Raw genomic sequence first — 12,500 nt, 5'->3', positions numbered from 1 at the left:
AACGTCATGCACCGGATGCCGGACCCGCTCTGAGAAGGGCTCCACAGCCGGGCCTTGTCGTTGGGGCGGCGGGGAGCTGATGTTTCGATGTACACGTAATACCCGTCTGAAATCAGATAAAAGTATGGGAGCTGATGTTTCGATGTACACGTAATACCCGTCTGAAATCAGATAAAAGTATGGGAGCTGATGTTTCGATGTACACGTAATACCCGTCTGAAATCAGATAAAAGTATGGGAGCTGATGTTTCGATGTACACGTAATACCCGTCTGAAATCAGATAAAAGTATGGGAGCTGACGTTTCGATGTACACGTAATACCCGTCTGAAATCAGATAAAAGTACACGGGAGCTGACGTATCCATGTACACATAGTACCCGTCTGAAATAACGGCAATAAAAACAAGTTAGGGCCAGAATTTCGATGTACACGTTATACCCGTCTGAAATAATGGCGATACAACAAGATTGGGGTACAGTTTTCGATGTTGACGTAATAGCCATCTGAAATAACTGCAATACAACGACATGGGGATGAGGTTTCTATGTAGACGTAATACCCGTCTGAAATAACATGAACCAAGATGGGATGGATGTTTCATGTACACGTTATACCCGTCTGAAATAAAGGCAATAAAACAAGTTAGGAGCAGAGTTTCGATGTACACGTTAAATCTGTCTGAAATACCGGCAATAAAGAATATTGGTGTAGAGGTTCTTAGGTAGAAGTAATACCCGTCTGAAATTACGGCATTAAAAGAATTTAGGGTCACAGTTTCGATGCAGATGTAATACCCATCTGAAATAACGGTAATAAACCAAACTGGGGGCTGAGGTCTCGATGTAGATGTAACACCCGTCTGACACATGGCCAGTCTTTTATACTGACGGGTGGAGAAACTCGGTAACACACTGAGGGCTGTGGAATCAGACTCACTTTGATCAGAAAATGCTGACGTTTCTGACCATCGGTCTGTCTTCAGGGACCACCATGAGCGGTCCCAAACATCATCACTTTTTATCAAAATGAATCTTATTTCAGAAATCCAAAGTTGATTTTTAACAGACTTTCGCCATTCGTCTGAAATATCAACGATGTTCCTTTCCTGCCTTTGAAAATATCTGTTATAAACAGTAACTCATGTGACAAGATTCTTTTCGAAAGCTGCACACAAAAAATAGCCTAAGACAATTTAGAGGTAATGTATCTATATCTAAATAAAATATATATATATATATATATAGAGAGAGAGAGAGAGAGAGAGAGAGAGAGAGAGAGAGAGAGAGAGAGAGAGAGAGAGAGAGAGATTATGTTACGACTTTGTGTTCTGTAACAGAGGCTCTTGAGTTATCCATTATCTTTATCTTTAGTTTCTTTTAACACAGCCGACAACACAGGGACATGTCATGGCTGAAAAACTTCATACTGGTATCGTGGAAACTAAAAGTAAAACAAACAATATACGGAAAAGAAAATTAGGCTCCAGTACTGTCACATTCATACACGTTAACAGGCTGTGCATTTCATTTTCTGAACACCACACTGACGTGTATAGCATTGTGACTCTCAGCTCCATAGCATTAACCAGAGGCTCTGGGTTCGATTCTCTGAGCGTTCTACAGTCTCACTGGCTGAGTGGTTAGGGGGAATGGAACTCACGGCCTGTGGTGTGGTCGTCGTTGGGACCCGTGTTGGCGCTGCTGGTTCGCTGTTTCTGACGTGTCCAGTCAAACTGGTCGTCATGGGCCTGGGTCCAGCCGCACATGTTGCTCTCAAAGTTACAGTTGAACGCTCCTGGCACTGCAGACAATGGGAGAGGGGGTGGGGTGAGCTTCAGCTACACTTTGGTATCACACACTGAAGCCACACACACTTTGGTATCACACACTGAAACCACACTCACTTTGATATCACACACTGAAACCACACACACTTTGATATCACACACTGAAGTCACACTCACTTTGGTATCACACACTGAAGCCACACTTTGGTATCACACACTGAAGCCACACACACTTTGGTATCACACACTGAAGCCACACACACTTTGGTATCACACACACTTTGGTATCACACACTGAAGTCACACACACTTTGATATCACACACTGAAACCACACTCACTTTGATATCACACACTGAAACCACACACACTTTGATATCACACACACTGAAGTAACACTTCGGTATCACACACTGAAGCCACACACACTTCGGTATCACACACTGAAGCCACACTTCGGTATCACACACTGAAGTCACACTTTGGTATCACACACTGAAGTCACACTTTGGTATCACACACACTGAAGTCACACTTTGGTATCACACACTGAAGTCACACTTTGGTATCACACACTCAAGTCACACTTCGGTATCACACACACTGAAGTCACACTTTGGTATCACACACTCAAGTCACACTTTGGTATCACACACACTGAAGTCACACTTCGGTATCACACACTCAAGTCACACTTTGGTATCACACACTGAAGTCACACTTCGGTATCACACACACTCAAGTCACACTTTGGTATCACACACTCAAGTCACACTTTGGTATCACACACACTGAAGTCACACTTCGGTATCACACACTGAAGTCACACACACTTTGGTATCACACACTGAAGTCACACTTTGGTATCACACACTGAAGTCACACTTCGGTATCACACACTGAAGCCACACACACTTTGGTATCACACACTGAAGTCACACTTTGGTATCACACACTGAAGTCACACTTTGGTATCACACACTGAAGCCACACTTTGGTATCACACACTTAAGTCACACACACTCTGGTATCACACACTGAAGTCACACTTTGGTATCACACACTGAAGTCACACTTTGGTATCACACACTCAAGTCACACTTTGGTATCACACACACTGAAGTCACACTTTGGTATCACACACTCAAGTCACACTTTGGTATCACACACACTGAAGTCACACTTTGGTATCACACACACTGAAGTCACACTTTGGTATCACACACACTGAAGTCACACTTCGGTATCACACACTGAAGTCACACACACTTTGGTATCACACACTGAAGTCACACTTTGGTATCACACACTGAAGTCACACTTCGGTATCACACACTGAAGTCACACACACTTTGGTATCACACACTGAAGTCACACTTCGGTATCACACACTGAAGCCACACACACTTTGGTATCACACACTGAAGTCACACTTTGGTATCACACACACTCAAGTCACACTTTGGTATCACACTCTTAAGTCACACTTTGGTATCACACACTTAAGTCACACTTTGGTATCACACACTGAAGTCACACTTTGGTATCACACACTTAAGTCACACACACTCTGGTATCACACACTGAAGTCACACTTTGGTATCACACACTTAAGTCACACTTTGGTATCACACACTGAAGTCACACTTTGGTATCACACACTGAAGCCACACTTTGGTATCACACACTTAAGTCACACACACTCTGGTATCACACACTGAAGTCACACTTTGGTATCACACACTTAAGTCACACACACTTTGGTATCACACACTGAAGTCACACTTCGGTATCACACACTGAAGTCACACTTTGGTATCACACACTGAAGTCACACTTTGGTATCACACACTGAAGCCACACTTTGGTATCACACACTGAAGCCACACTTTGGTATCACACACTGAAGTCACACTTTGGTATCACACACTGAAGTCACACTCAACACTAACACAGCAGAGCAGAGTAGAATAGAAGAGCAGACTACAATGCAGTGCAACACAATACGACTTTCTTTAATCCCTCACAGCAGAAACTTGTATTCAAATCATAAGGTTTAAATGAACATTCGGGCACCTTTAACTCTCTCTCTCTCTACTACCCTCCCTCCCCCTTCCCTCTTCCTCCCTATTTTTACACATGTTTTCATGCACGCTTTCAAACACACACTTACACACACACACACACACACACACACACACACACACACACACACACACACACACAGAGCACATGCACGTACACGCACGTACACGCACGCACACGCACACACACAGAGAGATACAAAGTATTTATTGAGTCTAACTTTCATTTTTTGCCACAGTTGAATAGAGATACAGAAATGGTTCGAGGTACAAACTGGTCTTTCGTTGCGACCCGACATGACACAACAACACACAACGCAACGCAACCCACACCATGACCACACCATGACACCACACCACAACCACACCACCCCACACCACACTACGCCACACCACACCCCACACTACACCAGACCACACCACAACATGGCACCACACAACACCATACCACACCATGACACCGCACAATACCACACCATGACACTGCACCACACCACACCATGACACCGCACAATACCACACCATGACACTGCACCACACCACACCATGACACCGCACAATACCACACCATGACACTGCACCTCACCACACCATGACACTGCACCACACCACACCATGACACTGCACCACACCACACCATGACACTGCACCTCACCACACCATGACACTGCACCACACCACACCATGACACTGCACCACACCACACCATGACACTGCACCACACCACACCATGACACCACACCACACCAAGACAGCCCCGGACCACAAGCACAAGGACCTCACCAGAAGTAGCGGTGACGGGTGGCGTGGTGACGGGGGTGGAGGTGTGGGCGGGCGGGGTGGTACGGAGAGAGGCGGGTAGAGCATTGGGCGGGGTGTAGGCACACGTCCCACTGCTGTACTGCACGTCGTCCACAGCGATGTCTCCCAGGTACCCGCTACCCACCACACCTTCAAACACCACCTGGACAACACAACACTCCACACCTTCAAACACCACCTGGACAACACAACACCATCAAACACCACCTGGACAACACAACACAATCAAACACCACCTGGACAACACCACACGTCCACCACACCTTCAAACACCACCTGGACAACACAACACTCCACACCTTCAAACACCACCTGGACAACACAACACGACAAACACACCTGTAAGTAGCTAGCCACAACACTGAACCCAGATATGCCCCGAACTCAGTGAAATCCTTATTACTATGATCAACACCATGATGAACTCAGACATGTCCAAACTCATGGTGAAATCAACAAACTCAGACATGCCCAAACTCATGGTGAAATCAACAAACTCAGACATGCCCAAACTCATGGTGAAATCAACAAACTCAGACATGCCCAAACTCACAATAAAATCATTATCACTATGATTAACACCATGACAAACCCTGGCATGCCCAAACTCAAAGTAAAATCAACACCCAGACATGCCCCAAACTTAAGATAAAATCAACATCATGAGAAACCCAGACAGGGCCCCAAACTCAACGGTGAAGTCAACACCATGATGAACCCAGACAGGACCCCAAACTCACGATAAAATCAACATCATGAAAAACCCACACAGGGCCCCAAACTCACGATAAAATCAACACCATGACAAACCCAGACAGGGCCCCAAACTCAAGATAAAATCAACACCATGACAAACCCAGACAGGGCCCCAAACTCAAGATAAAATCAACACCATGACAAACCCAGACAGGGCCCCAAACTCAAGATAAAATCAACACCATGACAAACCCAGACAGGGCCCCAAACTCAAGATAAAATCAACACCATGACAAACCCAGACAGGGCCCCAAACTCACGGTGAAGTCAACAGGCGAGGTGAGGGGGAAGCGGGCCTGCTTCCAGGCGTTGTTCTGGTTCCCGGACAGCTGCCACTTGAGGGCGCCGGGCAGCGAGCCGTTGGTGGCGGTGTAGACGTTGAGGGTGCCAAGACTGGCGCCGTACATGTGGTACCAGAAGGAGAAGCAGTGCGCCGTGCTGCCCGTGCGGGGGAGGTTCTCGCTCTGCAGCCACGCCCTGTCCCCGCGGTGCCGGGGCTGGCTTGACTCGATGAACACGTAGTACCCTGCACATCACAATTGTGTGGATGATGAACACACAGTACCCTTCAAATCACAATGGTGTGGATGATGAACACACAGTACTCTGCACATCACAGTGGTGTGGATGATGAACACACAGTACTCTGCACATCACAGTGGTGTGGACTGATGAACACATGGTACTCTGCACATCACAGTGGTGTGGATGATGAACACACAGTACTCTACACATCACAGTGGTGTGGATGATGAACACACAGTACTCTACACATCACAGTGGTGTGGACTGATGAACACATGGTACTCTGCATGGACTGATGAACACACAGTACTCTGCATGGACTGATGAACACACAGTACTCTACACATCACAATGGTGTGGACTGATGAACACATAGTACCCTGCAAATCACCAATGGTGTCACAATGGACTGATGAATACATGGTACCCTACAAATCACCAATTGTGTCACAATGGACTGATGAACACATAGTACCCTGCAAATCACCAATGATGTCACAATGGACTGATGAACACATAGTAACTTGCAAATCACCAATGATGTCACTGACAATGGACTGATGAACACATGGTAACCTGCAAATCACCAATGGTGTCACAATGGACTGATGAACACATAGTACCCTGCAAATCACCAATGATGTCACTGACAATGGACTGATGAACACATGGTACCCTGCAAATCACCAATGGTGTCACAATGGACTGATGAACACATGGTACCCTACAAATCACCAATGATGTCACTGACAATGGACTGATGAACACATAGTACCCTACAAATCACCAATGGTGTCACAAAGGACTGATGAACACATAGTACCCTGTAAATCACCAATGGTGTCACTGACAATGGACTGATGAACACATAGTACCCTGCAAATCACCAATGGTGTCACAATGGACTGATGAACACATAGTACCCTGCAAATCACCAATGGTGTCACTGACAATGGACTGATGAACACATAGTACCCTGCAAATCACCAATGGTGTCACTGACAATAGTCTGATGAACATATAGTACCCTGCAAATCACCAATGTTGTCACAATGGACTGATGAACACATAGTACCCTGTAAATCAGCAATTTTATCACATTGGACTGATGAACACATAGTACCCTGTAAATCAGCGATTTTATCACAACGGACTGATGAACACATAGTACCCTGCAAATCACCAATGGGGTCACAATGGACTGATGAACACAGAGTACCCTGCAAATCACCAATGGTGTCACAATGGACTGATGAACACATAGTACCCTGCAAATCACCAACTGTGTCACTGACAATGGACTGATGAACACACAGTACCCTGCAAATCACCAATGGTGTCACAATGGACTGATGAACACATAGTACCCTGCAAATCACCAACTGTGTCACTGACAATGGACTGATGAACACATAGTACCCTGTAAATCACCAATGGTATCACAATGGATTGATGAACACATAGTACCCTGTAAATCACCAATGGTCTCACAATGGACTGATGAACACATAGTACCCTGCAAATCACCAATTGTGTCACTGACAATGGACTGATGAACACACAGTACCCTGCAAATCACCAATTGTGTCACAATGGACTGATGAACACATAGTACCCTGCAAATCAACGATTTGTCAAAATGTACTGATGAACATGTAGTACCCTGCAAATCAATGATTTGTCACAATGGACTGACGAACATATAGAACCCTGTAAATCACCAGTGGTATCACTGACAATGGGCTGATGAACATGTAGTACCCTGTAAATCACCAATGGTGTCACTGACAATGAGCTAATGAACATGTAGTACCCTGCAAATCACCAATGGTGTCACAGTGGACTGATAAACACATAATAACCTGAACACAAGCAACGTGATAACTTAAAATAAAATTTGGCATCAGTAACAACAACAAAAAATAATGATAATGATGATAATAATGATAACAATAACAATAATAGTAATGATACTGCGTATTTACGATGCCTTAGCACCGGAGCTCATAGCGCTATAATTAACATATAAAATTACATGAGGATATAATACAGAAATTATTGTTATCATTGATGAATCATTATCATTTATAAATCATTATTATTATTATTATTATCTGCTAAATCATTATCGTATTATCATTATCATCATCATCGTCATCATCATCTTCATTTTTATTATCATTATCATCATCCTCATTATCATTATTATCCCACGCACCGTTTATGGAGTTGGTGGAGTGGTCACGAGCGGGGCCGGTGCCGCGGGAAGGAGTGCCCCCCCTCTGTAAGGTCCAGTCAAAAACGTCCCCGGAATTCCTGACATTGGTGTAGCCGCACATGGAGGCACTGTCAAAGTTACACTCCCCTGAAAAAAAAAATCAAAAACATAATTCAGTAACACAGAACAAAACAAAACAAGATGTGAATCAAAAACTGTTGTTGTTATTTGTTTGTTGTTGTTGTTTCATAAGATAAACGAAGAACACTTTCTTTTTCTTGCAGAGGTTATATTTGTCAAGAAACACATGTAACCATATTGCATATTTGGGTCAACAATATCGCAAAAATGCGTAATCGGAATCCAACAAAAACCAGTGTAACATTACACAGTAGAATCTACTTCAAGGAGTGTACATAAACACTGACAATCACTTCACACAAGTTGTATCGAGAAACTTAAATCTAATCCACTTGATAGCTGTTCAAGCATGGTGATAAACAGTAGCAACCTATACATTCCACCAGAGATCTCGAGCAAGTCCAGTGAGCATATCTGTTTGTAATTCAACAAGCTATGTAAGTCTTAATAGACCATTAACACTTACATAGCTTGTTACTAGCATTTACCATCGGTGGTAAAATAAAGAAAACAACATGTCAAAGACAATCTTTGTCAACGGAATTTTCCCAATTTCAAACGTACTCCCCAACTCACTCTGCACAAAATTACGAACATAAAAACAGACTTCGATTGTGTATACTTTTTAGGAATAAACGTAACTCGAATGTTGCCAAGGTTTGGACAATTCTGAATTTCAAAATGAAACTCATTTCCAATTAAACTCCAATAACACTTATAGTGAATGTGCACTCTCTTGTCATCCATTATCCAGTTTATGATCTGGCCCTAAGTAGCTCTTGTGGAATATTGCATCTCTGGAAGTCATTCCATGTTAGAGGTTTGAGATCACAACTAAAGGTCTGCAGCGTGAGAAATGTGTGTAACATGTTACATATGAAGCTACTGATACATATGAAGCTACTGATACATATGAAGCTACTGATACATATGAAGCTACTGAACAATGTTTTCCTAGCTCCAAATAAAAATGATGGTTTGATGTAAGATGAATGAAGTTACCAAAAGAAACGATTTGGTCATTCAATGTTTTGTTGTTGTTGTTTTTTAAAAACAATATCTCGCAGTGGAAACACACACACACACACACACACACACACACACACACACACACACACACACACACACACACACACACACACACACACACACACGCACGCACCCACACTCACACACACACTCACACTCACACGCACACGCACGCACGCGCACGCACACACACACACACACACACACACACGCACGCACGCACGCACGCACGCACTCACACACACACACACACACACACACACACGCACACACACACGCACGCACGCACACTCACACGCACACACACACACACACACACACACACACACACACACACACACACACACTCCACATTTACCCAGAGAGGCACAGGACCCAGTGGTGACGTTGACGTCATCAATGGCGATGTCGGATCGGATCCCGTTTCCAAGAACCCCTTCGAACTCCAGCTGTTAGGACAGGTACAATCGGCAGGTACACCTACATGTGTCAGTGAGTGCACAGTCCGATTCCAACACAAACACCATACATCCGTGTCGAGAACCACACGATTTATTACCTACAAATTCCAACTTGTGCCACTATGAGTGAATGCGAACAAAGTCGATATTGCAATAAATAAGCTGCACACACACACACACACACACACACACACACTCATGTGCACACACGCACACACACACACACTCGCTCACACACACACCCCCCACCCCCAACACACACACACACACACACACATACACACACTCCCTCCCCCAACACACACACACACACACACACGCACACACACACACACATGCACGCACACGCACACACTCCCACCCCCAACACACACACACACACTCACAGTCCAGGCAGAAGCCGGGTTGAGGGAGACCTGAGCCACCCTCCAGCTGTTTCCCTGGTTAGAGGCCAGCGTCCACACAGGGGTACCCCGGGTGGATCCAATCCGGGTGTAGACGTTGAGGCGGCCCATGTTGCTGCCGTACATGTGGTACCAGAAGGTGAGGCAGTATGCACCCGGGGTGGTCTGGGGGGAGATGAGCCCCGCTTTCTGGCCGGGGTGGTGTGGGGATGACGCCTCCGTGTACATGTAGTGTCCTGGGACAGGTGGTAAGGTAAAGGGGTGTACATGTAGTGTCCTGTAACAGGTGGTAAGGTAAAGGGGTGTACATGTAGTGTCCTGTAACAGGTGGTAAAGGGCTGTACATGTAGTGCCCTGGAACAGGTGGTAAAGGGCTGTACATGTAGTGTCCTATGACAGGTGGTAAAGGGGCTGTACATGTAGTGCCCTGGAACAGGTGGTAAAGGGCTGTACATGTAGTGTCCTATGACAGGTGGTAAAGGGGTGTACATGTAGTGTGCTATGACAGGTGGTAAAGGGCTGTACATGTAGTGTCCTGGAACAGGTGGTAAAGGGGTGTACATGTAGTGTGCTATGACAGGTGGTAAAGGGGTGTACATGTAGTGTGCTATGACAGGTGGTAAAGGGGTGTACATGTAGTGTGCTATGACAGGTGGTAAAGGGGTGTACATGTAGTGTCCTGGGACAGGTGGTAAAGGGGTGTACATGTAGTGTGCTATGACAGGTGGTAAAGGGGTGTACATGTAGTGTCCTGGAACAGGTGGTAAAGGGGTGTACATGTAGTGTGCTATGACAGGTGGTAAAGGGGTGTACATGTAGTGTCCTGGAACAGGTGGTAAAGGGGTGTACATGTAGTGTGCTATGACAGGTGGTAAAGGGGTGTACATGTAGTGTGCTATGACAGGTGGTAAAGGGGTGTACATGTGTCCTGGAACAGGTGGTAAAGGGGTGTACATGTAGTGTCCTGGAACAGGTGGTAAAGGGGTGTACATGTAGTGTGCTATGACAGGTGGTAAAGGGGTGTACATGTAGTGTGCTATGACAGGTGGTAAAGGGGTGTACATGTAGTGTCCTGGAACAGGTGGTAAAGGGGTGTACATGTAGTGCCCTGGGACAAGTGGTAAAGGGGTGTACATGTAGTGTCCTGGGACAGGTGGTAAGGTAAAGGGGTGTACATGTAGTGTCCTGTAACAGGTGGTAAGGTAAAGGGGTGTACATGTAGTGTCCTGTAACAGGTGGTAAGGTAAAGGGGTGTGCATGTAGTGTCCTGGGACAGGTGGTAAAGGGGTGTACATGTAGTGTGCTATGACAGGTGGTAAAGGGGTGTACATGTAGTGTGCTATGACAGGTGGTAAAGGGGTGTACATGTAGTGTGCTATGACAGGTGGTAAAGGGGTGTACATGTAGTGTGCTATGACAGGTGGTAAAGGGGTGTACATGTAGTGTGCTATGACAGGTGGTAAAGGGGTGTACATGTAGTGTGCTATGACAGGTGGTAAAGGGGTGTACATGTAGTGTCCTATGACAGGTGGTAAAGGGGTGTACATGTAGTGTCCTGGGACATGTGGTAAAGGGGTGTCCATGTAGTGTCCTGGGACAGGTGGTAAAGGGGTGTACATGTAGTGTCCTGGGACAGGTGGTAAAGGGGTGTACATGTAGTGTCCTATGACAGGTGGTAAAGGGGTGTACATGTAGTGTCCTATGACAGCTGGTAAAGGGGTGTACATGTAGTGTCCTAGGTGCCATAGGTGTGGTCATTGTGTGTGTGTGTGTGTGTGTGTGTGTGTGTGTGTGTGTGTGTGACCCCGACTGGTGCCATAGGTGCGGTCATTGTGTGTGTGTGTGTGTGTGTGTGTGTGTGTGTGTGTGTGTGTGTGTGTGTGTGTGTGTGTGTGTGTGTGACTGACCCCGACTGGTGCCATAGGTGTGGTCACTGGGTGGCCCGGTACTGGTGGAGCCCGTCTGTCCAGTCTTCCGTGTCCAGGTGAAGTCTTCATGGTCGTTGGTGTAGCCACACAGGTGGGCGTCCTCAAAGTCACAGGTCAGGCCCGACCCGGCGCCGCCCCCCGGGCCCTCTGCCCACACACAGCGACACTCGTCACGGGGGGACACTCGTGTCAACACCACAGGACTCACGTCAACACTACACACAGGACTCACGTCAACACCACAGGACTCACGTCAACACTACACACAGGACTCACGTCAACACTACACACATGACTTACGTCAACACTACACATACGACTCATGTCAACACTACAGGATTCACG

General features: G+C 45.8%; 1 protein-coding gene across 1 annotated transcript in view; it reads right to left on the bottom strand.

Moving 5' to 3' along the window:
- LOC143301555 (MAM and LDL-receptor class A domain-containing protein 2-like) overlaps positions 1-12,500 on the bottom strand; it is a 247,425-nt gene that overhangs the window by 190,295 nt on the left and 44,630 nt on the right. Inside the window, exons 35-42 of the mRNA XM_076615934.1 lie at positions 12,135-12,302; positions 10,210-10,463; positions 9,721-9,811; positions 8,193-8,339; positions 5,710-5,975; positions 4,655-4,835; positions 1,662-1,802; positions 1-106 (exon numbers count right to left, since the gene is read on the bottom strand). The exon at positions 1-106 is cut by the window's left edge and continues 163 nt beyond it. Of these exons, the coding sequence (XP_076472049.1) occupies positions 1-106; positions 1,662-1,802; positions 4,655-4,835; positions 5,710-5,975; positions 8,193-8,339; positions 9,721-9,811; positions 10,210-10,463; positions 12,135-12,302 (1,354 nt within the window). The remainder of the gene's footprint in view (positions 107-1,661; positions 1,803-4,654; positions 4,836-5,709; positions 5,976-8,192; positions 8,340-9,720; positions 9,812-10,209; positions 10,464-12,134; positions 12,303-12,500) is intronic.

The sequence above is a fragment of the Babylonia areolata genome, chromosome 27 (genome assembly GCF_041734735.1).
Source record: "Babylonia areolata isolate BAREFJ2019XMU chromosome 27, ASM4173473v1, whole genome shotgun sequence".
NCBI classification, from domain to species: Eukaryota; Metazoa; Mollusca; class Gastropoda; order Neogastropoda; family Buccinidae; genus Babylonia; species Babylonia areolata.
Note: the sequence above shows the minus strand (reverse complement) of the source record. Positions and strands in the feature narration are given on the sequence as shown.